The sequence below is a fragment of the Chrysochloris asiatica genome, unplaced genomic scaffold (assembly GCF_000296735.1).
Source record: "Chrysochloris asiatica unplaced genomic scaffold, ChrAsi1.0 scaffold00354, whole genome shotgun sequence".
NCBI classification, from domain to species: Eukaryota; Metazoa; Chordata; class Mammalia; order Afrosoricida; family Chrysochloridae; genus Chrysochloris; species Chrysochloris asiatica.
In genome coordinates, this window is record NW_006408872.1 from 790,151 (window position 1) to 816,894 (window position 26,744).

General features: G+C 43.8%; 2 protein-coding genes across 4 annotated transcripts in view; both read right to left on the reverse strand.

Moving 5' to 3' along the window:
* SPATC1L (spermatogenesis and centriole associated 1-like) overlaps nt 1-507 on the reverse strand; it is a 36,001-nt gene extending 35,494 nt beyond the window's left edge. For 2 of the 3 annotated variants that reach the window (XM_006876112.1, XM_006876114.1), the window contains exon 1: nt 306-507. In XM_006876112.1, the coding sequence (XP_006876174.1) occupies nt 306-507 (202 nt within the window). The remainder of the gene's footprint in view (nt 1-305) is intronic. The other variant, XM_006876113.1, reaches the window with a different exon arrangement.
* A 7,358-nt stretch (nt 508-7,865) lies between these two features.
* LSS (lanosterol synthase (2,3-oxidosqualene-lanosterol cyclase)) overlaps nt 7,866-26,744 on the reverse strand; it is a 35,643-nt gene continuing 16,764 nt past the window's right edge. Inside the window, exons 16-22 of the mRNA XM_006876125.1 lie at nt 26,269-26,365; nt 25,527-25,632; nt 10,872-10,937; nt 10,297-10,377; nt 9,366-9,536; nt 8,539-8,617; nt 7,866-7,997 (exon numbers count right to left, since the gene is read on the reverse strand). Of these exons, the coding sequence (XP_006876187.1) occupies nt 7,866-7,997; nt 8,539-8,617; nt 9,366-9,536; nt 10,297-10,377; nt 10,872-10,937; nt 25,527-25,632; nt 26,269-26,365 (732 nt within the window). The remainder of the gene's footprint in view (nt 7,998-8,538; nt 8,618-9,365; nt 9,537-10,296; nt 10,378-10,871; nt 10,938-25,526; nt 25,633-26,268; nt 26,366-26,744) is intronic.

Sequence of the window (26,744 nt, forward strand, 5' to 3'; positions counted from 1 at the left end):
GCGGCATGTGGGCTGACAAGATGGGAACAGAGGATCCTAGCGCCTATGAGCCGGGCCACCCTTATGTCATTTGCCAGGCTGGTCCATCCAACTGGAGGAGGAGGAGTGCAGTTAAGCATACCACCCAGCCACGCGCAGTCCAGTGGACCTGGAGAACTGTGAGGACCCGTGAATCCCATGTAAGCCACTGGCAACCCTTCCACGGTAATCGCTAATTGGTCCATCCATCACTCATCTCCCAGGGTAGGATCAGTGCTCAGATTGGAGAGGAAGGCAGTCTCCTATGGAGCCCCGTAAAGTCTTACCTGCACCCCCAGGGGAGCAGGCCTCTGGGTAGCTGGGGGCCCTGGGGAGGAGGAGCTCACGGGCTGTGTGGCCGCTGCTCTCCTGGCAGCTCTCACTGAGCAGCCGCTTCAGCATCTGGTTCTCCTTCAGGAGCCGCACCTGCTTCTTGAGATCAGCATTCTCACTCATGAGCCTGTTCATCAACTCGCTCCCCTCGGCCATCGCCTCTGTGCCTCAGCGGTTACATGTGGGCCTGTGACCCCGTGGAGGTGGAGATCCGACCATGGACACCCCACAACAGCCAGGCCCACCGAGTTCCAAGATGGCCACGGAGTTCCAGGATGGTCACAGCCTTCCGCAGCCTTGTGATGTCACTACCCTTAAAGAGGCAGCCATTCACTAGTACTTTAGGATACCCAGTGTGCATCTAGTCACCCACAGACAAGTCCTGGCCAGCATATCCAGCCCAGCCAGGTCAGGTTCACCCTGAAGAAGACACCTGCATTTATCACCATTCCAACACCTCTCTTTCTTAAATGTTGGCTAAATTTCACTAGTGAAGCCATCTGGGCCTGGAGTTTCCTTCTAGGAAATCTTAAATTCTCAATTTATTTCCTAAACTAGATATCAGGCTACTCAGATTGTGTTTTTCATCTAAGAAGAGAATATTGGTATAAAGTTAGTGTTATTTCCTTTTATGTTTGTGGGATCTGGATCCATTCTCCATACAGCTCATTTAGGTTTTCTTTTTTGATCAGCTTGTTGTTACTGTTGTAGAGTCAGTTCCAACTCCTAGCCACCTGTGTATGGTTTCCAGGGACTGACTGGTGGGTTTAAACAGCCAGTCTTGCGGTTCAAACCAAGCTTGCGGTCCAGCGCTTCTCCTACAGTGCCACATCAGACTAAGGCTGATCTTTCCAAAGATTAACTTTTTAAATTTCCAAGATTAATTTGGAGGTTTACCGATTCTATCACATTCTATTTCTGCTCTTGTATTTAATTATTTCCTTCTACTTATTTTGGCTTTAAGCTTCTTAAGGTAGAAGCTTAGATCATTGATTATATATATATGTATTACATATAACCTTAATATTTAAACCTTTAAACATTTCTGTAAATTCTGCTTTAGCAAAATCCCACAGATTTTGTTGTAATATTTTCAGTCAGCTTGAAACATCTCATTTCCTTTGTGCTTTGTACTTTGATCATTAGTTATTTTGAGATGTGTTATTTTTTTTCACTTTCCAAATTTTTTGGTTACTGATTTCTAATTTAGTTCCATTATGGTAAAAGAATATTCTCTGAATAGTTTCAATACTTCCACATTTCTTGAGACTTGTCCATGATCCAGCATATGGCCTATTTTTGTGAATGCTCCACAGGTATTTCAAAAGGATGTGTATTTCACCATTGTTGAGAAGAGAGTTCTATAAATGCTAATCAGGTAAAGTTAGCTTATAATGTAGTTCACACGTTTATCCTTACGGATTTTCTGTCATTACTATTATTGTGGAGTCCTGGTGTAGTGCTCCAGGACTACAAGGTTGGTTTGAACTGTAAGGTCAGCAGTTCAAGCTCACCACATGCTCCTTGGAGCATATACAGGGTTGCTATGAGTCAGAACTGACTCAATAGCATTTGGCAACAAACTTAGCAACTACTATTTTGGATTTGTCTAATCTCCCTTCATTTCGGCCAATGATTATACAATACTACAAACTGGGTGGCTTATGAGAACAGAAATGTACTGTTTCACAGTTCTGGAAGCTAAACATCCAAATCAGGATATCAGCCATGTTGATTCCTTTTGTAAGCTCCCTTTGAAAGAAAGTATTCCATGTCTGTCTCCTGGCTTCTGGTAGCACTTCCTGTCTTGCAGTTGCATCTACCTCCATAGTTAGATGGTAGTCTTCCTCTGTCTCTCTGTCTGTAGCTTCTCCTTTTATAAGAACACTACTCATATAGGATGTGAAAACTGGACAATGGGAAAGGAAGATAGAATTGACGCATTTAAATTGTGGTGTTGGTGAAGAATACTGAATACACAGTGAGCTGCCAGAACAAACAAATCAGTGTTGGAGAAATACAGCAAGCAGAATGCTGCTTACAAGCATGGATGGTGAGACTTTGTCTTGCTTAGTTTGAATATGTTATTAGGAGCCATCCTTCAGTGGTGAAAACATAATGTTTGGTACAGGGTCAGTGGAAAATAGGGAGACTCTAAATGAGATGGATTGACAGAGACTGCTTGTGAGGATGGTGCAAGAGCAGGCCATGTTTCATTATTATACTGAAGGGTACTGGGCTGACCTGAAGCACCTAGTAACAGCAAAAAACATTTCACTGCTTTCATATGATTAGTGTTCTAATGGTATGTATTTGTCCTAAACATTTATTTTTAGCATGTCTTTGTCTTTATACTTAGAATTTCTTGTGGGAAAACATATAATTGAGTCTGCCTTTTCATTGGAGTGCTTAGATCATTTATAGTTACTAAATGTACTTACATGGTTGGTTGAGATTAAATCTATTATCTGCTCCCTATTTTTTCATTCCTCTTTTCCTGTCTTCTTTTGGATTATTTTGTCTCCTTACTAGCATATTAGCTATACTTCTTTATTTTTCCATTGGTTACTCTAAGGAATACAGTTTATCTTAAATAGTATTGTTGTTGTTGTTAGGTGCCATCGAGTCGGTACCAACCCATAGCAACCCTATGTACAGCAGAACAAAACACTGCCCGATCCTGTGCCAATCTCACTACTGTTGCCACACTTGATACTGCCTCATACAAGGTAAGGGCCTTCCAACAGTATACCTTCATTCTCCCTCAGGATTCCTTGTATTACTGTTATCATATCTCTTATTTCTATGTTAAAAATAAAGTTATTATTTTTACTTTTCAAAGTCAATTATTTTGAATACGTTTTAAGAGAGAAAAAAAACCCGCCTATATTTACCACTTACCACCTTTACTGGTGTTCTTCATTCTTTGTTAAAGCTCTGAATTCCCATCTGGTGTAATTTTCCTTTACCCTGTACAACTTTACATTTCTTGTAGGGTAAGCTTGCTAGAAAACTCTCTTCAGCTTTTGTTTGTCTGGAAAAAATGTTTATTTTGTCTTCATTTCCAAAGGATATTTTCTTCAGATGTAGAATCCTAAGTTGACGCATTTTTTATTTTTCAACACTCTAAAGATGTTGTTTCACTGTCTCTTTTTCAATGTTTCTGATGAAGAGTTGTCATCCTTATCTTTCTTTACCTGCATGTAATGTCAGGAGTCCCTGAGTGGTACAAATGATTAAGCACTTGACTACTATCCTAACAGCTGGTGGTTGAAACCCACTCAGGAGCCTCAGAAAACAGTCCTAGCAATCTGCCTCTGAAAGGCCCCAGCCTTGAGAATCCTATGGAGTTCCTATTCTGCACACATGAAGTCACCGTGAGTCAGAATCAACTCAATAGCAACTAACATGTGTCTGTTTTTAAGATTTTTGTCACTGGTTTTCATTAATTTGGTTATAATATGCCTCAAAGTATTTATTTGTGTTATCTATTCTGCTGTACATGGGGTCGCTATGAGTTGGTTCCGACTCGATGGCACCTGACAACAACAACAACATTCTGCTAGTTGTTTGCTGAGTTTGTCCATCTATGGACTTTACATTTTCATCAAATTTGATAATTTTTTCAAGCATGACTACCTCGAATGTTTTTCTGCCTCTCCCTCCATTTTGGGCAGGTGTGGGATGCATGTTAAACCACCTGATATTGTCCAATAAGTCAGTCAAATTTTTGTTTAGGAGTCGTGGTGTGGCTCTAAGATAAGCACTGGGCTGCTAACCACAAGGTCAGCAGTTCAAACCCACCAGCTGCTCCTTGAAAGCCATACAGGGTCACTATGAGTCAGAATCAACTCAACAGCACTTGCCAGTTTTTGTTTCAGTCTTCTGGCTGTCCACAATTAGTGCTCACCTTTTTCTGGGTGGCTCAAGGACTGAGAGCTGGAGCATTAGGGAGCTGGGAGCTCAGCTTGCTGCTGCTCACACTCATAAAAAGTCTTGACTGTGAGATGTGCTGAAAGCTATTTAAAAAATAGGTAATCTAGCCTTTCTCTACTTGTCTGGGACATCACTGTCAACCCTGTAAAAGGCTGCAAATCATCTATATCAATGGTGATCATGCGGAAACTGATGGGTAAATTCTTTTCACTAAGAAAAACACTCTGAATGTTTCCATGTCATCCTCATCCTAAGTGAGGAGAGGGAGTCTCAAGCAGGCACCAGAAATTCCTAATGAAAAAGTCAGACACAGGGTCATGTAAGACCGAGAGGAACAAACTCTTAGTAAATTTTCAGAGCTATGTCCAGGGTCTCATCTCACTGGCCCCCTCAAGGTCTGCTTTGACCAAATGCCCCTGTGTAAAGGACTGTGAGGAACAGCCCAGGGAAACTTACAGATCGCTTGGCCTCATGCCCTCCCTTTTTCATAGGGCCCATCCCCTCCATCAGTGACATGAATCTCCTAAGCCACAGGAATTTCTGTTTTACAGACTTGGAACTAGGTTCTCTCTTCAGCTACCTCCTAGAAAGCCAAATAGTTAATTTTCAGCCTATTATGAGCCAATCAAACCCTCAAGCATATATTGTGTGCTAATAATCAGAACATAGAATGTACAAAGTATGAATCTAGGAAAATTAGAAATTGTCAAAAATGAAATTGAGCACATAAACATCAATATCTCAGGCATTAGTGAGCTGAAATGGACTGGTATTGGCCATTTTGACTTTGCACATATTATCAGGAGGGTCCAGTCACTGGAGGATATCAGGTTTAGTAGGGTGGAGGGTCAGAAAAAAAGAGGAAGACCCCCAGCGAGATGGATTGGCAAAGTGGCAGCATCAATGGGCTCAAGCGTGTCAACAATAGTGAGGTTGGCCCAGGACCAGGCAGTGTTTCATCTGCTGTGTCACTATGTGCCGTGGAGTCGTTCCGACTCATAGCAACCCTGTACATGGTTTGTAAATCTTCATGAAAGCAGAAAGCCTCATCTTTCTCCCATGGAACAGCTGGTATTTTTGAACTGCTGACCTTGCAATTCGCAGCTCAATTCGTAACCACTACGCTACCAGAGCTCCTTAAGGTCACTATTAGTCGGTACCAACTCGATGGCACCTAACAACAACAACCTCCTTCTGTGGGTTAATGCGCTGGACTGCAAGGTTGGTTTGAACCACGAGGTTGGTGGTTCAAGTTTACCATCTGCTCCTTGGAAACCCGATACAGGGTCGCTATGAGTCAGAAATGACTTGACAGCACATAACAACAACCTTCTTTGTAATTTCATCTGTCTTCCCTGTCCTAATTCACATTTTTCTAACCTTAATTCCTTCTTGAAATGAGAATTATAATTAAAAATTTATATTACAGGAGAGAAAACGAAAGTAAAGCAAGCTGACCAATTATACTATAATTTGAAACAACATCAGTATAAAGTATTAATATATTTAAATTTTTATAGCCTAAATAAAATTTGTCTGTGTATCAATATAAGCTATGCTACAGTAAGGAAAACTATTATTTTCTTAGAAGTAAGTTTCAATTGAAAAGCAAGCATTTCCAGTTAAAGAATTGCTCAACAGGATGGGTGCAGCGTTATGCATCATGGTGAACACAGAAAGCTAAGATGGCGCCAGAGAAAACATCCAGCATACTGTTTAAAATCTTTTCTTGATAACCAATAGTGAAATAATTTTAATTCAAGAATCTTTAATGATTTACCCAGGGTACAAAACTTGATTTTTAACCACAATGGAACAAATCTTTCCCCCTCAAACAACTGGAGACACCCCCTGCTTATCTTCCTGCTCCCTGAGACTGAGGCCATGGAGCTGGTGTAGGCACAGCACACAAGGCGCATGGCACCAAGTCTCAGAAAGCTCCCTACATCATGACTGTTCCCCAGGATAAGACAGAACAAAACACAACATGCTTCCATATATGGGAACCAAGTGTTTATTAAAGTCATTTGGATCATGGCAGTGATTTTGATAACATTTTATTTACAGTCTCAGCACAAAACTGAATTTTTTTTCTAGAAAATGTTTTATACAGTCATGTGGTCATGGTTGGAAGCTCCCCAGGGGCAACCGCTGCCATTGTAGGCAGATGATGTCCAACTACTGTCACAGCTGGGGAGATATGGGCAGGAGAGGAGGTGCAAGTACAAATTCTGGGTTAAAAGTTCCAACAACCCTAGTTTCAAAAGGTCAAATCAACCTTAGTTTCAAAATGACCAAGAAGTATTCACACTCTCCAGGTAACTGCTGCATGGAAACAACATCCAAGGAGAGTTATCGTAGGCAGAAATACGGAGAGGGAGTAGTAAAGGGATAGCTTGATCAAACGCTACCAAGATAGGTGAGCACCAGGTCTGTGGAGACACTGCTTAGGGAAGCCAGAGAGACTGGGGGTGAGGAATGCCAGAAGGCAAACTGCTGGGGGAGGCTCTGGATCTCTGCTGGGGCAGAGGGGTAGCCATCATATCCACGTATGGAATGATGAGATGGGGTGGTACATATAGATACGGCTGATGCAGACTTGGAGAGCAAGAGAGGTCTGCTGACTAGGTAGAGAGTAAGTGGTGGGTGGCACCAGACCCAGGCCTCAAGATGGCTCCCCACAGCCCCATCCAGGACGCACTAGCATTGGAAACCACTTGCCTACACAGGTCAGGGGCAAAGCAAGGGGTTTAGACAAGTGCAGAAACCAGAGGGGCTTGAAAGCCCCCTGATCCAGACATCTCCCCAGACGTGGGATACTAGACCTTGCCCTGCCCAGAGCATGCCCTGAGACACCTGAGTCAAAGGAAGGTACCATGCCCTGCTGATCAGAACAGGGACAGATGGGCTAGGATGACTTGGCTGCCCTGCAGACAGTAATGCCCTAGAGTGGTCAAACTGTGGCTACTCCACTGTCTTCATCATGCCTGGTCTCTGGGCATGCTTGTCTCAACATGGCCACTGCAAAAACTGGAAGCTGGGGTGCTAAGAGCCCCCAAAATCTGCTAGGTTGCACTGTGGGAGGATCACTACCCCAGTTTCCTTGTGTGGCACAGGAGTTCATTGAATCCTGGCCCCTTTTCCTCACTAGTGGCCTCAGTCAACAGCCCCCAGCTTCTAAGGGGCTACTGAGGTGGGGCAGAGACAGCAGAGCAGATACAATGCCCTCACAGAGCCAGCCCGCAGTACCCTCTCCCCACCAGGCCAAAGGTGCAGGGGCACAGAACACAAAGAGGGCTACAGGACGAGGAGACTCAAGGGGCCGCCTCTATGGATGCCATGGCAGGATGGGCTGGGCACTACTGCCCTCTCCCAGAACACTCTAATCTTATGTCCACAGAAAGGACATAGCCACACTGATTAGTCTGGTACTAGAATGGGTAGGTCTTCTAAAGAACCAGGGTTTCACACTGCTCCTTTCACTGACAGACTGTCCTCAGAACCAAGCCCCTGTCTCCCAGATTCAGAGTGTGGGGACTGAGTCTGGTGAGGTCACCCCACACTCCCCGCAGACCTGCTCAGTGGGGTCTGGCGAGGGTGCTCTGGGGATACTGGTGGGAGAAGCGACCCAGAGTCCAGATGGGAAAGATGTTCCTGTAGGATGTGTAGCTGATGGCGCAGGACTTATTGAAGACCCCGGAGATATTTTCCTAGAGGGACATGCAAGGTAAGCACAGAGGGTCAGCCAACCACCAACCAGCCCAGTGAGGTAGGAGCAGGTGTCCCCACCCGGAGCCAGACTATTATCAGGCCCTCCCCTGCGGGCAGACTGTCAGCCTGGCCTCCAGACCCTCACAGTCACTGACCATCCCCGCCCTGGGCATTCACAACTGCTGGTCTCTCTAGCCCCAAGCCCCTCTGAAGGAGGGAGCAAAGGCACAACCCCCACACCACCCCTTGCAGAGGCTGCTTCTTAAGCCTCCCAATCACGGGGGCCATGGGGAAGCCAGAATAAAGGAGTGCACAGGATGACAGTCTGAGGGCTCTCCTAGAGGGATTCTCCCACCCACTCTTATCCCCACACCATGGTTACCCGCCACCATATGCTGCTACAGGACAGAGCAACCAGACTGGTTGGCCCATCAAGTACCCAGAGCAACAGCTCATCCTACACCCTATGGAAAACAGGTGCACCAAGTGGTAGAAGCCTGGGAAATGGACACGCTTTTGTCCACAGAAGCCCTGGCCTACCTGGAGCCAGTCACCATTGGAGAGCTGTTTTCGAAGCAGACACTGAATGCCCTTCTCAATTGCCTCGACTCTGGGATGCCTGGAAATGAGATTAGTAGGGTCTCAGGTCAGCTGTGGGAAAGCCCATGCTTGCAGACCACACTCTGAAACCCACACAGCTTTGTGCAGTGAGACACAGGTGGACACGGGCACAGTGATGAGCTCACATGCAGTGCCAGCCCTGCCAGAAAGCAGGAGCACAGGACTTGCAGGCAGCGGGGCTGAGCTCTATCCCTTGAAACTCCCATCAGATGCTGCTGCTATTGCTGCTCAAACCAATCTGGAGGAGGTTTGAGGGAGATCCTTCAAATGACCCCAAATCCAACATAAGAACACAGGGATGCAGTGAATCCACATATGGGCATCTGCTTGTACATCTGCATGTGTGCATCTGTGTCTGCTATGCATATTGTGGGCACGCATGTATCCATCTGCATGTGGAGTTGTGTGCATGTATCTGCATGTGCATGTCTACTTGCACACTGTGGATCTGTGTGTGTATGCATGCACGAACATGTCTGTGTGCATGTGTGTGTGTACGGGAAGAAGTGGTTGTGAAGCCTGTGCTAACTGCGTCACCCTGGATATCTGATCCTGCCAGAGTCATTGCCAGACCTAGCAGGTGACCCACTGCCCACAGTTTCATGCTGTCTGCATCAAACTTTCCTTGCTTGGCCATCACGTCATATGACCCACTTCTAACAGGTGAGCATCACTGTGAGGCCATCTCCCCAGGGCCTATGACCTGCAGCTTCCCAACCATCTAGGCCAGCCCCACCCATTCTCACCTGACAGCCATCAGTCCCAGCAGGGCCCAGCATGTGCAGTGGACCTGGGACTGGGCGCTCTGCACATAGCGTCGCTGCTCACAGGACTCAAAGTCCTCGCCCCAGCCGCCATCCTCCATCTGCCTGGACAGCAGGAAGTCACAGGCCCGGGTAACCTCCACACAGGCCGTTCTGCAGGGACCAGAGGGACACAGGTGCATCATGGGAGAAGGCCCAGGATCTCAACCCAGCTAGAACACCCAAGGCTTGCTCTCCAGTTATGAAGTGGTAATGGCGACATCCCTAGGGCTGTTGAGGAGACCATGTGAGGCACTCTGAGTTCAAATACCCCAACAAGATGTGATCTAGCCAGTCAACAACAGGCAATGATGAAGAGAGGACTCAGGAATGTCACAATGTCGAGGATGCTGGCCTACCCTATGCAAGCCACAGAGCAAGCCAGCTCAGCATAAGGGCTCCTGGACTCTGACTTTGTCCCCGGGGGGGGGGGGGGGGGGGGAGATAGGAGAGAAGGAGTAGGGCCAGAAGCTTCCTCTACCGAGCAATACCACAGCTCTGCATCTTTAATGCAGATCAGTGCTGTCAGCTCATGAATGAACACCACGATCTCAGTTTCATAGCTGGTGTTTTCTGGAATACTGATCTTGTCATGTTGTTGTTAAGTACTGTCAAGTTGGTTTTGACTCATGGTAACCCTGTTTCTGAAGAGCAGCTGGTGGGTTTCAACTTCTGACCTTGCTGTTAGCAGTCCAGTGCTTATCCTACAGTGCTACAGCTGAATTTAGCTTAATGCTAAATTTTTATGCTATAAATTTTAAACACCTCCAAAGCAAACATCAAAGGAGGAAGTACCTGTGTTATAGCATCTGCTATAAGCAACCCCATCTCACCCCAACCCCAAGTTCCTTGTGGTACTTCTGAGACCACTTACCCATCTTTGTATATCTGTCCCATGCAAGCAAATGCTTCCAGTCCAAACCACATGCCGTACGTGAAGCAGACCCCCCAGGACCTGGAGAGATGAAGGAGAATGGGAGTGTCTCCAACAGGTGTCCGTGACTACCAGCTCTAGTTAGCCTGAGTGCCTTCCATGTAAGAGGGGCTTACCAGCTTCAGCAAGCTGCATTCATAACCCCCTCAGGCTTCAAGATCACTGAAATTGAACCATCCACCCAGACCCTGGGATTGGCTCATTTGTGAAACCACCACCCAGACACAAATAAGAATAACCAGAGTGAAAAAAGAAAAAGGTGGTAGCCCTAGAGTCACACAGATGGCACCGGTGGCAAGGGCATCCAATGCATACAGTGGAGCCTCTTATAGCCACATGTGGAGCAGATCCATAGCAGAGACACTTTCAGCCACACAAGGAGCAGCCTCAGTCAAAGTCTGGGTTTCTGCAAGAGTAGCTGACTACAAGTTCACTAGCTGGCACTTGTTTCCAAAAATATTCCTTACCTGTAAGTAGCACGTTGAGACAGAACACTCGATCTCTGGTTTACTCACCCTTCCCAAGAACCATCAGCTCTCTGTTTCCGCCGACAGAACTCCAGGCCCTGCTCCAGAGTCTCCCTGGAACACAGCAGATTTGCCATAATAAATATGCCAGCAAAGCAGCAATGTACCTCTCCAAATTCCATCCAGCCCATGGTCTTGAAAGAATGAACATGGTCTCCCTTTAAATCACACAAAAGAAAGGAAAGAGAAAAACCATCAGAGAGAGTAATAGATTTGGAATACAAAGGAGGTTTATCAGAAGTTTATCTGGTAGATTGAATCAGTGATCAAAAACTTCCTAAAAAAAAAACATTCCTGGACTCTGCTTCGTTGGGTAGTTCTATAAAATATTTAAAGATTTGACACATGGACCTCACCAGATGGAATACACAGAAATCAAATTGGCTACATCTGTAGGAAGAGACTCCGGAAAAGCTCCATACCATCAGCCAAAATAAGGCCAGGGGAAAACTGTGGAACAGCCAACCAACTGCTCACATGCAAGTTCAGGCTGAAGCTGGAAAACTGAAAACAAGTCCATGAGAGCCAAAATATGACCTTGAATACATCCCACCTGAATTTAGAGATCATCTGAAGAATAGATTTGATACATCAGACACTAATGACTAAAGACCAAAAGAGTTGTGGGTTGACATCAAGAACATCATACAGGAAGAAAGCAAAAGATGGTTAAAAAGGCAAGAAAGTTAGATATTTAAGTGTGATAGAAATAAATACTGGGAATTATGATAACAGAAAGATTGCGAGCCTGGTTTCAGCCTATAACTGATTGGATTTGCTAAAAGGGGAATCAGAATTTGCCCAGGGAAATAGGCTTCTTGTTAATTCTTTGTAGAGCATGGGTTTGGGAACTTACATAACAAGGGGTACTTTATATTTCATTGATGTTGTTAAGTGCCATTCCAACTCATAGCCTTATGTGGAATCCTGAGCCCCACTCAGAACCTTCTGAGGTAGGTCATTCCCATTTGAAAAGACATGCAGACCAACCCAGAACTGTTGGTAGAACAGAAGATTCTTATTGAAAAAAGACCTGTAGAAAAGAAGCGAACCAGTTGTTTGCTTTGCAGGCATCAAGGCAAGAAGAGTTAGTCCACCAGGGGAAACCCTCTTCTAGGATTGAAACTTAAAGGAAACCCACAGTCAAGTGTGAGTGAGCAGAAGTTGGGGAAATGCAGCAATGAAGACAAGGCTGATTCTGGCCACGGTCCATTGACATCCACTATTCTTGAGAGAAGAGAGAGAAGAGGAAGGGCTAACAGGTCTAAAGTTTAAAGAGATGTGTGAACTCCTAAGCCCAATGACATGGATTGGCACTGTGGCAGGCAGAAAAAAATATGTGTTCATGTGTAACAACAATTGTGAGGATGGCACAGGACTGGATAGTGTCTCTGTTGTACATACGGTCACTATGAGTTGGAACCAACTTAACTGCACCTAACAACAAGAATAAACGGGAAAATGTTCCATGTTTGTAAATTGAAAGACTTAATATTAAGATGTCAATCCTATCTATACTGATTATAGTTTCAATGCTATCTGTCTATAATAGATTCTATAGATTCAATATACTCCCAATTATAATTCCGACCAATAGCAACCTTTATAGGGTTTACAAGGAATGGCTGGTGAGCTTGAACCGCCAACCTTGTGGTTCAAATCAATTTTGCAGTCTAGCGCATTAGCCTACAGTGACACACCAGGACTCCACAACAAAGAACAGCTAAGATTTAAAAAAAAAAAAAAAAACACCCAGAAAATAACAAATGTTGTCAAGCATATAGGAAAATTGGAAAACCATTATCTATTGCTAGTGGGAATGCAAACTAGTATAGTTGTGGAAAACAGTATGGTAGCTCCTCAAAAAATACAGCTACTATGTTGTTGTTCGGTGCCATTGAGTTGGTTTTGACTCAGAGCAACCCTATGAACAACAGAACAAAACACTGCCCAGCAGAGACGATGACGTGGAGAGATGGAGTGGCTGGGGACTCTATACCCAGAGAGGGAGAGGGGCTGTGTGCTGACAACCGAGGAGCAGGCTTGTGGGGTATACCCCTTGGTTGTCTGATGATGCATGAAGGGGATTTATAATCATTGCAATGAAACGATATACGACAGAATGAATGTAAAGCTAATGTTCTCCCATGTAAACTATCACATAATGCACAATAAAACATTAAAAAAAAAACACTGCCTGGTCCTGCACCATCCTCACAATTGTTATGTTTGAGCGCACTGTTGTTGGCACTGTGTGAATCCATCTCAGTGAGACCAGCAATTCAACTCCTAGGTGAAAAAGAAACTGAAAGCAGAGACTAAAGGAGACTTATACACCCGTATTCATTACATCACTATTCACAATAGCCAAAAGGGAGAACCAACCTAAATGCCCATGAACAGAAGAATGGATAACCAAAATGTGGTATGCACATACAATGAAATACTACTCAGCCAATAAGAGAAATGAAGTCTTAATACATAGTAATATGGATGGAGCTTGAAGATATTTTGCTGAGTAAAATAAGGTCATCACAAAAGGACAAAGACTGCATAACCTCACTTACATAAAAAGACAAGAATATGCAATGTACAGTGACCAAAATTTCTTAGTGGTTACCAGGGGTAGAAGGGAGGAAAAAAGGGGGTTAATGATGATGGATATACACTACTGATTAAGGGTAGGGCTGCACTGCTGATTATATACTACTTGCGGTCAATAAGATGTATACCTACAAAAAGCTGAATTGGCAAAAGGTGTATGATAGACATATTGACATAAACAATGAAGGAAATGGAGCAGCTGCTGAGGCTGCTTACATACAACCAAAAATCTCATGGGGAATTCCTTGGTCTGGAGGTTTAGGGTCAGAGTCTCATGGAACATCCCAGTTAACTGACATAATGACAAGTTCAGTGCTTCTGTTTAACCTACTTGTTACATATTGCCTAAGATCTTAAAAGTTCACAAGCAGTCATTCCAGGTATATGAATTGGTCTCTACTCACCTGGAGCAACAGAAGAAGGAGAGTCATAGGAAGATACAGAGTGTGTGGCTAATCACCTCCGTGAACAACTGACTCCAGAAGAAATGGATGGTGTCTGACTATCACTACTGAATATTTTGATTAAAGATTTTGTAGATCTTGATCAAAAGGAAGAAAATTCAGGACAGAACTTCAAACGCTAATGGAATCTAGACTTTATGGATTCAGAGAGCTAGACAAACCCTTGAAACTATTGTCCTCAGATAATCATTAAATCTTAAACCTTAAACTAAAAACTTGTAAAGCCAAAGTCTTAAAAGTCTTCTTAAAACCAAACAATAGTTTCACTTAGCTTATAAAGAATGTCTCCTTTTTGAGTATTACGCTTTTTGTTTTTTTTTGTGAATTATGTGATAGTTTACATGGGAGAACATTAGCCTTACATTCATCCTATCCTACTGCCATGGTTACAATCCCCTCCATGCATCATCAACCAATCAAAGGGTATACCCTGCAAGACTGCACCCACCCTAGGTCGTCAGCACACAGCCGCTCTCCCTCTCTGAGTCTAAAGTCCCCAACTGCTCCATCTCTCCACATCATCGTCTCTGCCTCCATCTCTGGCATCACTGCTTCTCTGGGTAGGGTCCCACTCTCCACTCTTCTCCCTTGATGGTCCCAGGGACCTCCACTCCTAGACTGAAAAGTGAATCACTCCCCTCCTTTTGCTATACAACGTCTCCTTTTACATTTCCAACCCTCACCATTACACCTAATGACAATTATTCACTATTGTATCACAAGAGACCTAGCCGCATCTCTTTTCATTAGCCCCGCCTAGACAGATTGTGATACTACTCAATGGACATTCTACCTTCCTTCATGCCCTCTGAATCTAGGTTCCCTCTTGAAAGCCTGTAAGCCAGTCACTACTTGCCTTTGTAGCCGTCCCATTTTGGGTAGCCAATGTCCAAGTTGCCCATCCCTGTCTACTTTGTGTATGGAGGTGGTAGGAATGATCCTCGCTGTAAAGATTTGTTCCCTCTTTTGAGCTAATGCATCCATAGGTGTAGGTCAAGTTCATCAAATTGTATCAGATTACTCTTTTTTTCCTCTTCTTTCTTCTTCTAGTTGAGCTCTGATCATCCAGTCACTGAAGCCAGGTATTATCTGCAAGTGTGGGTGTTCTTATGTATATGCCATCTCTTCTTATCAGCTGGACACTTTACTCTCCTCTCTAGTCCTCTGTGGCTATGTCACTGACTCTGGGCCCAAGAGTCCTCAGGTCTCGCCACACTGCTGGCCCACCAGGTCTCCACCCGGGTTCACAGGCATCTATTGAACATTGTAGGGCTTAGCTCACAGCTTCACTGCCATTTTTCCCTCACTTCTCCTTATCGGTGACAAACATGGTCAACAATCAGAGCGAGTATTCCCATTGAGGCTTAGTCTTAGAAGGGGGTTTGCCCTCAGGGGACCTGACACCACTTACCTTGATGTGTCCTGGGCAAGCAACTTGCTTATTCTTGTAGTAATCAGTCAGTCTGCCTATACTGTTTTGTATTTTTCCTGCCTTTCTTTCAAGAAGTATCTTCTGTTCTTCTAGCCGCTCCAGGCTGGTCTGCTTGTCCTTTCAAGTGGAAGTTTCCCACTTCAGAAGACTCTGGATGCTGTTCAGGATTCCATCTATGGTCTTATGTAATGCAGAGGCTCCACAAGAACCCTCCTTTCACTGGGCACGTGGTAGCCCCATTTTAGGTATTCTAATCAATTATAGGCAGAAAACGGACTTACAGGCTTTCTATGGTGATATTTCTGGCTATTCCTTTCTCTCCCCCTCAAGAGTCTATTTTATAATGGTCTGCCAGGGAAACCAAGATTCAAAAGACAGCCAAGCATCTTAACATTATTTTACCCCTTTTGCCCATTCCAACCATGTCTCAATCTCTGTATCCTAGAGCCCTGTTGTTCCAAGGTTGTTCACACATCATTATTTACCATTGTCCCACTTAGCCCATGCAAACCTGCCTAATTGTTCTCCCATCTGCTTTGTTCTTCCATTTCCCTCCCCCTTCTTGTGTATTGCCCTCCTCCCTAGCACCCAAACGTATAATGCTTTTTTAAGATCTATCTATACGGGACCAAATTGACAACAGCAACTCAAAAGATTTGACAGAAAACTCAGGGGGCAGTGAATTTATGTTACTAGGAAAACAATAACGCAGAAGAAGAGGGTGAGAATGACTGTACATCTCAAAACATAACAACCAGTGTGAGTGAATTGTATAAGGGTAAGTCCTGGTGTGGCACTGCAGAATAACCACTGGACTGCTAACCTCAAGGTTGACAGTTCAAAAACCTACCAGCTGCTCCTCAGAAACCCTATACAGGGTCCCTATGAGTTGGAACCAACTCAACGGCACTTAACAACAACTCAGAGCAGTATTGCTAGTAATGTTCCAGATCATAGATGCACGGTTACTAAAAACAAAACATGTTCAAACATTTCCCTGCAATCAGTGGAGGACTGTAGACAAGTTCTCTCAATAATCCACTGTCTTAAGTCTTATTTGGGTACCTCCAAAAAAAAAGTTAGAATCAAAATAGTGGCTTCATCACTCCTACCCCTCGGTACACAGGGTTGACAGGGATGGGCAACTTAAGACATTGGCTACCCAAAATGGAACTGGGGGGTGGGGGGGGAGGAGGGGTGGTTCTGTAAAGTCAAGAAGTGACTGGCTTACAAGCTTTCAAGAGGGAGCCTAGTTCCAGATGGGGTGGGGGAAGGTAGAATCACCACTGAATGATTTCCAATCCATTAGGACCTGGCTGGCAAAAGGAAATGGGGATAAGACACTTGTGGTACAGTAGTGAATAACTGTCATCAGGACTGACTGTGAGGGTAGGAAATATAGAGGTAGATATTTTCTGACAAAAGGAGGGGAGTGATTGATTTTGCAGCCCAGAAGCGGAGGTCCCTGGGACCATCAAATGAGAAGAGCAGAGAGTGGGACACTACCCAGAGAGGCAGTGATACCAGGCATAAAGACAGAGATGATGATGTGGACAGATGGAGTGGCTGGGGACACTGGACTCAGGGTGGGAGAGGGGCTGTATGCTGACAGTTGGGGTGGGCCTGTGGGGTGTACCCTTTGGTTATTTGATGATGCATGGAGGGGACTGTAATCATTGAAATGAAACGAAATACGATAGGATGAATGTAAAACTGATGCTGTCCTATGTAAACCCACATAATTCACAATAAAACTTTTTAAAAAACAGTGGCTTCATAGGGAATCTTTTGGGCCAATTAAATTCAAGGCAGAGAATTTAATGGCCCATAAGGCGGCCATGGCAAGTGCTTTTTGAGATTCCCAAGGGAAGTCCTGGTGTGGTGCTGTGGGATAAAGCATTGTACTGCAAAGTCGGTTTGAACTGCAAGGTTAGTGGTTCAAATTCACCAGTCACTCCTCGGAAACCCTATACCATATACAGGGTCACGATGAGTGGGAATCAACTTGACAGCACTTAACAACAACAATAACAACAAGGGACAATCTACATAAATTTTCCTAAAAGACACCAGATGATCATGGGGAGGTTTTTCTAAAGAAGTTTTAAGAAAATTTAAAACTGCATTGGTGAGCATTAGGGCCAAGAAACTTGTACCAAGCAATTTTCTTCCTTACAACAGTGCTCCCTCATTCTTACAGGGTAACAAGGGCTGTGCTAAGAGAAGTTTGCTGGGAAACCTTACCCCATCTATTACTCTCCAGTTTTGATCTTATTCTTTTTGTTCCCAAAGCTCAAAGAACATTTAAAAAGAACAGAATTTGAGTCCTCTGAGGGTGTCAAAACTGCCATTTTGACCTGGCGTAAATTGAAGAGTGTGGGATTCCTTAGGAAAGGACTCAAGGGATGGAAGCACCACCTTCAGGAGTGTGTAGACCTAGATGAGGCTATGTCAAGAAACAATAGCTCCACATTTTGATATTTTTATTTAACGAAGGTTTTTATGATTCTAGAGCAATACTTTCTGACATATCCTCCCTCATACATGTAAAAAATGTTGAATTGGTGTAGTACCACTGTATATATCCTCAACAACAAAATAAAACAAATTATTATTTTAAAAAAAGTAGTCATCTAGCTGGCACCATTGAAGAATAACTGGTTCCTTAGAGATGAGAGTAGTAGGACAAACAGACTTTAAAGCGTCCCCCTGTGGCCTGTCTGCTGGTGTTCAGATCCATGTGAGACTCCCATATGAGCCTCTTGCAGCACTAGGGCTATGACATCTTTATAAGCAACAGGGTTCAGCAAAAGCAATGGCATGTCGCTTCTATGACTATGTTACATGAGACTGTGACTTCCCTCTTGCTAACAGACTCTACTGACACTCCCTTGCTGACTTTTATGAAGTGAGCCACCATATGGCAAGAAACCAATGCAGTGAACAAAGACTGACAACCACAACAAATGGAATCCTGCCAACAAATGCAGGATCTTGGAAACAGATCCTTCCCCAGCCAATCCTCAGGTACCACACTACAGTCCTGGCCAAAACCTCAGCTACAGCTTGGTGTGACCCAGGGTAGACCCGTTCATCAGGCCCAGACTCCTGACCCACACAGCACGTGAGATAACGAATGTGTTTGGTTTTAAGCTGCTAAGTTTGTAGCCATATGAGTACTCAGTAATAATCAACAGAGTAAAGTACATGGGCTTCAAAAAATTCGTGGAAAAATGACATTATCTTTTCACTCCATTTATCCACAAACTTTTGAAGCCCCTATATATAAAGTAGCAATAAAAATAGTGATTTAACTATAGCAAACCCACCAGCTGCTCCTCGGAAACCCTATACAGGGTCACTATGAGTCAGAACAACAAATGTTGTCATGAGGCATCACTGAGTCTGTTCTGACCCGTAGTAACCCTGTGCACAACAGAACAAAACTCCAACACCATAACTCACAATTGTTGCAGCCACTGTGTCAATCTATGTCATCAAAGGTCTTCCTCTTTTTATTGGACATCAAAAAGTCAATGAAACTAAGAAAATTTTATGAAATATCTTTGAAAACTTAGACAAAGTGAACAATCTCTCAAGAAAAATAACTTACCAAAACTGCCTCAAGAAGCCTGAATAATTCTATATATTAAAAATATGAGTCAAAAATAAAGCCTAGGTGCTTTATAAGTGACTTCACCAAATTATCAAGAACAATTATTCTGATCTTATACAAACTCTTCCAGAGGGTAAAGAAAGGGGAAACACTTCCTAGTTGACTCAAAGGCACCCAACATAGGCCTTTCCACAAATCAGACAAGTATGATGTTGTTGTCAGGTGCCACTGAGTCAGTACCAATTCATAGTGACCCTATGTACAACAGAACGAAACACTGCCCGATCCTGGGCTAACCTCACAATTGTTGCCATGCTTGAGCCCACTGATGCTGCCACTTTGCCAATCCATCTCGCTGGGTGGGTACTTCCTCTTTTTCACCGACCCTCTACCTTACCAAACATGACTGGTCCCTCCTGACAATATGTCTGAAGTATGAGAGATGAAGTTTGGCCATCCTGGCCTCCAAGGAGCACTCTGGCTGCACTTCTTCACCAACACACATCTGTTGGTTCTTTTGGCAGCCAATGGCACTTTCAATATTCTCCTCCAACACCATAACTCAAAAGCATAAATTTTTCTACGGTCTTCCTTATTCACTGTCCAGCTTTCACATGCTATGAGGTTACTGAAAATATCATGCCTTGGGTCAGGTGCACCTTAGTCCTCAAGCTGACAGCTTTGCTCTTCAACAAGTACGACAGACAAAAGTAAAATTTTCAGTATCTCTCATCTCTGGACATGGATGCAAAATTCTATGTTAAACACTGAGAAACTATATCCAATAGGGACATATCAATACCAAGAGAGATTTATTCAAAGAATTAGAAAAACCTACAGTAATCATCTATAAGATACAGAACACAAACAATCATCTCAATAGAGAAGCAGAAAAATACTTTGCTAAAATTCAGCACCCATCCACGAAAGAGGTGAAAAAAAAAACACCTTAGCAAATTAGGGAAATAACTCACTTAATTTGAAAAAAGATAACCACCCAAATCCTACAACAAATACAACTTATTATGAAGAAATGTTAGAAGCATTCCCCGTTATGTGAGGAAACACAATAAAGATACTCCTATTACCACTTTTCCTAAGACAAATACAGGAAGGCCATGCAGAAAGACAAGAAAAATGAAACATCATCGGCCTATGGATTGGCAATTAACAAAATGCCACTGGCAAGTGACTATTTACAGAAGAAATCCAAAGGAATCTAAGATAATTCATTCAAGTAAAACACTTTGTTGTTGTTGTTAAGTGCTGTCCAGTCGATTCCGACACACAGCGACCCTGCATAGGGTTTCCAACGAGCAGCTGGTGAGCTGGAACCAACCAGTGTGTAGTTATAAGATCAATAAAAAAATCAATACATAAGAATCCATATGTCAATAATAAGTATAGTAAACCGAGCAAAGGAAAAGCTGTTAACAGAGCACCAACACATACAGAAGGAATGACATTTTTAGAACCATATGAATGATGATTCAGGCAAGAATCACATCAGATGTGAAAACTAATGGATAAAAATATGATGAGACACAAGACATTTACAAAAACTAAAACTTTCTCCCCACAAAGACAATAATAACTTTACAATAGAGAAATCAAATGGTTATCACCTAGATCAATTGATCACAATCAGCATCATTAATAAGCTTCCTAAGATGAGGCACTGAGAGACGACACCTCTTTCATGATCTTCCTGACAAAAATGCATGATTTTAGAACCTGAGTCTAATCATTAAGAACACCAGAAAATTAGGACATTCCACAAAATAACTTGTCTGTACTTTTCAAAAATTCCAAGGTCACAAAAGACAAGGAAAGACTAAATAACTATCCTAGCTTAAAAATGATGAAGAAATGACAACTTACGAACAACCCATCTTGGATTAGACCTTAAAGAAAAAAATTTATTATGAAACACATTATTGGGTTAATCGTTGTGTTGCTGTTGTGTGCCATCGATTCGGTTTCAACTCATAGCTACCCGTATATAGGCCTTCCATAATTCTTTGTGGGAACAAGAAGCCTCATCTTTCTCCCAAGGATCAGCTACTGGGCTAGAACTCTGTGCTTATCCTTAGGAAAATTTAAATAGTCTGCAGATTTGTCCAATGGACTAATGGACCACGTGAACATCAGTCTCCACAACCCTGAGACCAGAACTAGATGGCACCCAGCTACCACTACCCATTGCTCTGAAAGGAATCACATTAGGAGGTCCTGGATAGAGTGGGAGAAAACTCAACTTCATAAAAAAAGACCAGGCTTACTGCTCAAACAGGGAGCCCCAGAAGCAGAGTGGGCTACACGTTGGGCTGCATACTACAAGGTGAGCAGTTTGAATCCACCATCCACTCTGTGGAAGAAAGATGAAGCTTTCTGCTCCCATAAAGATTTACAGCCTTGGAAATCTTATGCAAGGTCACTAAGAGTTAGAAGCAACTCAACAGCACACCACTACCACCACTTGTCAGATAAGACACTAGTGGAACCCCAAGACTACGACTCTTAGTCACCCTTCAGGACTGGAACTGAACTCACCCCTGTGGATATTTTCAGCCAAGCAGTAGACAGATACATAAGAGAGGCAGTAACACTAGTGAAGCACACATTTTGTTTTGTTATTGTTAAGTCCTGTCGAGTCGGTTCTGACTCTGACTGGTGAGTTTGAACCGCTAACCTTGTGGTTCAAACTGACCTTGCAATCCAGCACATTATCCTGCAGTTCATACACCACAGAATGGTCCATTTTCGAGATCAGAAAAGCAGCCTTTCCCTAAGGACAAAATTGAGAAGGCTTGGGAAAGAGGGAGAAGTGGAAACAAGAAACCCAAGGAGAGAGTGGGAGGATGTTGCAATGTGGGAACTGCAATCACTTACATGAGAAAAAGTGCAAGATTTGTTTAATGTAAAACTAATAGTCTGCTCTGTAAATCCTCACCCAATTTGCAATAAAAAGCTTTTAAAAATTGCTAAGTGGATGAATACACATTTCATTAAAAAAAAGACACACTGATAATGATCCAGTGATTACATTAATAAACATTTCATTAAAAAAAAAAGACAACACTGATTATGAGGGGAAAATTCTACTTCAGCAGTCTCCAAAGACATGCAATATGAAATCAATGATAAGCAACTTCTATACAATGACACTTCTTAGTGTGTGGGGCTAATGTGTGCCACACATTCTACAGGACCTTCAGGCCTCTGAAATGTTTCCAACCCAGAGAGGCTGTGCTGTACCCTGGCTGGCAGGAGAAGGAGCAGCAGAGGGGAGAAGTGCCAGTTACAGGTAGAGTCATGGATCAACTCAGGCTAGGGGATCCAAGAGCCAACAGCTGTTCTAGGGATAATAAAGACTTAAGAGGATACCGGTCAAAGTAAAAGAAGCCCTGGTGGTGCTGTAAGATAAGCACTGAACTGCTAACCAAAAGGTCAGCAGTTCAAACCCACTGCTCCATGGGAGAAAGAGGAGGCTTTGTGTCCCCCGCAAAGATTCACAACCTTGGAAACCCTATAAGTTGGAATCAACTCAATAGCAGTTGAGTGTGACTTTAAGTATGGTCAAGATTAAAATAATAACAACTTGGAAAAGAACAATGAAAGTTAGAGGCTCTTGAAGAAGTAAAGTGACACACTGTGCAGACATCACAGTCCTATGGGAGACAACCTCCAACTAACACGAGAAGTCACCACCTGCTTCCAGAAACCCCACCAGGTACAGAGTGAACAGTGACACAGAAGATACAGGCCTATGTGCACATGTGCACACACTGACAATCATGAGATGGGGAGTCACAAAGTGGTTAACAGACACTTCAGAAGTGCAAGTAGAGAAATTTCTTCTTTGCATGTTCCTATACAGCGTCCTGGTATGGCACTATGGATGAATGAGCTAGACTGCAAAGTCCATCTGAATTGAAAGGTTGGTGGTGCAAGCTCACCAACTCCTCCTTGAAAACCCTCTACAGGGTCACTATGGGTTGGAACTAACAGCACTTAACAACAACAATATTTCAAAGTGCCCATCAAAAAACATGCTTTACTTTAGTAGTACTGTTGTTGCTATGTACCATCGAATCGATTCTGACTCATAATGACCTCATGTAGGGTTTCCGAGTCTGTAAATCTTGACAGGTTCAGAAAGCCTCATCTTTCTCCCACGGAGTAGCTGGTGGGTTTGAACTGCCAATCTTGCGGTTAGCAGTCCAGTGCTTATCCTACAGCGCCACACCAAGACTCCCTAGTATGGTGGTGGAGGCAGTAGTGTGCCAGCAAGTAGGTTCCAACTCATAGCAACCCTGTATAGGTTGTCCAAGGCAATATGTTGTTGTTGTTAAGTACCGTGGAGTCGGTTCCGACTCATAGCGACCCTGCACAGGGTTTCTAAGGCTGCAAATCTTTACGGGAGCAGAAAGCCTCATCTTTCTCCCACGGAACAGCTGGTAATATGGAGATTATTTAAAAGATGACAGGTTTAAAAAGTTGTCGCACTCACGAGGCCAATTCTGTGAACCATCTCTGAAGACAAAACGAGCCCAGCAGGGAGGGCCACACAATGGACAATGAAGCAGCTTAAGGACTGGCAAATGAACAATTCTAGATAAATGCATTACTATCATACCCCAGGGGCACCTGTGTGCCAGGTCTGGGTGAAAACAATAAAAAAGACAGTACCACCCACTGGTGGTTTGACCCATCACCAGGACAAAAGGAAACCACCAGTCCATCAGGACCTCCCACAAAAACACAAGACAATCCTTAGGTTTTCTGGAAATGAAGCAACAGAATCCTAAACAATCCATGGGTCGGAGAACTGACAAAAATAATTTTAAAATATTTTAACTGAGTGATATTATAACTTACTGATAGCCTCACACACTTACCTATAAAGAAAGGATGAAAATCGCTTATCTTAGAAGTCATCATTTACCCATCTCAAAAAGTTAGAGTACAAAGAAAAAAATAAAGAGCAGTAACTGTTGATACTCAAAATAAAACGCACAAACAACAACAGGAAGAAAACAAGCCTGTTGTCACTGAATTCACTCCAACTCATAGCAACTCTACTGGACAGAGTAGACCTGTCCCACAGGGCTTCCAAGGCTGCACACCTTTATGAAAGCACACAGTCTCATCTTCCTCCTGTGAAGTGGCTGGTAGGTTTTAACCACAGAACTTTTAGTGAGTAGCCAAGTGCTTAATCACTGCACAACCAGGGCTCTTTAAAGCCCAAAATAAAATAAGTATATACTACAAACACTTTCATTTTGCTCACATCAACACTCACAGAATCAGCAGTCAAGAAATCAAATGATGTAATGTATTATGCAAATCTGCTGCACAAGATCTCTTTAAAGTGCTAAAGAGCAAAGATGTCCGTTTGAGAACTAAGGTGTGCCTGATATAAGCCATGGTATTTTCAATAACCTCATATGCATGCAAAAGTTGAACAGTGAATAAAGAAAACCGTAGAAGAATTGATGCATCTGAGTTATGGTGTTGGAGAAGAATATTGAAATAAAAACTTTAAGAAGAAGAAGATAAAAACAAAAACAGTATGCCCCCATAACACAGCCATTTTACCTATGTGCATGTCTCCAAGAAATGTGCACGGATACACCCAGAAGACAAGGGTACTTCATAATAACCCCAAAATGAAAACAATTCCAGTATCTCTCAACAGGCAAATGGATTAAGGATTAAAAAGTGGACCTTTCTATCCAAATGCTTATGGCAGTTATAGCCTATTAGCCCCAGCCACATGCCACTGCTAGTTGAGTCTAGCAGATGTAGAGGTGAGTGGAAGAGTCAGGAGTGATCCCTGTGTGTGTGCAGGGCAGGGGGAAGCTAGAGACATCTGTCTGCATGCTGGTGATCAAATTCATCAAGATGTCACTTAGGCTTCAGGGACTTTTTATATATGCTTACCATAAAACCACCATTGCTATAGTTGTTGTTAAGTGCTATTGAGTCGGTTCTGACTCACAGTGACCCTATGTAGGGTTTGCTGAGGAGCAACTGGTGGGTTTGACAACTGACCTTGTTTGTGGTTAGCAATCCAGTGCTTATCCTATAGTGACACTATTTCAACAAGTTTTTGTAGTTAAGTGCCATCAAGTCGGTTCCAATTCATATAAGGTTTCCAAGTAGCATCTGGTGAATGAGAACCAGCGACCTTGGGGTTCAAAATGACTTTGCAGTCCTGTGCACTATCCCACGGGGCCACACCAGGACTCCGACATAGGTGAAATTAAACGAACGTCTTTTTTTAAAAACATTACTCAAGTGTGAAAAACAACCCATTTTTTGTGTTATAACCATTGCTATTCTGGGCCCCAATACACATACTTGGTCCACTTTAAGGCAAACAAAAGGATTCAGGAACATTCCAAACCTCTTGTGTGTAAATGAATTTTATCTTCAGTCGCTTTCTGGGACAAGCCACCATTTACCTACATCAGAAGAAATCTGCTCTCAGTTTTTAAAGGTTGGCCAGGGCCTGGGCTCACCTGACCTCGCCTGCTCTGTGATCCGGGAAGTGCTTGTAGAAATGCTTCAGTGCTTGCATCACCGCTGAGGTGCACTCCACATATGTATAGTCGATCATAATGTCCCCTGGGAAGGCAAGAGAGAGAGAGGGACAAGAGCCTACAGTGAGTAAGTGTCCCCCCACGGGGCAGAGCCAGCAGATCATGGCCCAGTGCCCCTCCAGGACACAGGGATGTCATCAGTGACCTGCCCGGGTACACAGCCACCAATGGCAGAGGAGACTTGCACCAGCATGGTGAGTTGGTTCCTGGCCTGTCTACAGGAGGGCACAGAACTAGGAGATTAGGCAGGGAGCTGGATCCTGACCTTCTTTAGACCTCACCCAGAAGGAGGGTGCAGGGGAGCATACCACAACTAGGAAAGAACCCGCCTGGCCAGACCAGAACTATAGGTGGATGCTCCCAGGTGATGGAGTACTAGCCAGGACTCGGGGCCCGACACCACACCTTTCTGCACAGTGCCAGAGCTCAGTGAGGGCACCTGAAGCAACTGGCCCCAGTAAGGGGGCTCCCGGAGATGTGGGGCCTTCACGAGAACAGATCTCAGTTTTCTCTTCTAGAGTTCAGGGTTCTGTGCTGGGGTCTTGAGTGGCAGGAAGTCACACTTTAGGGTCATTGCTGGCCCTACTGTGGACCAGGGGTTGGGCTATAGGAGCTGGACAGTGACCTACAGAGCTGTGTCCCACAATGGCTGTGCACTCACCGAAGACCTCTGAGGGGTTCAGCAGCTCCAGCAAGTACCCTCCACGCTTGGTCTCATAGGTGGCAAAGCCTCCATCAGGATTCCTCATGCTCAGCAACTAAAATCCAATAGAGACAGTTAGAATCTAGTGTCTTCCAGAGTTGCACCAGGCTTCCCAGAGCACAAGGTCAAGCATCATGGGCATGGGAGCACCCCCAGATTAAACCACACCTGGTACCCAGAACAGTGAGCTGCAAATTTCACCACAGGCAGGTGGTGAGTGAAAACATACACAGAGACCATTCACAAGTCAGACATGTGCTGCCAGGCCAGTATGTAGCATTGTCTGGTGTAAGATCTACATGAAAGGGGGCAGGCTGAAAGGATTCTAAACAAAAGGTCCTCAGTTTTGTTTTGCACACTGCCATCCTCCCAAAGGACACTGGGAGTCACACAATGTAGGTGTGGACAAGTACTGGACCTCCACACAGAGTGGA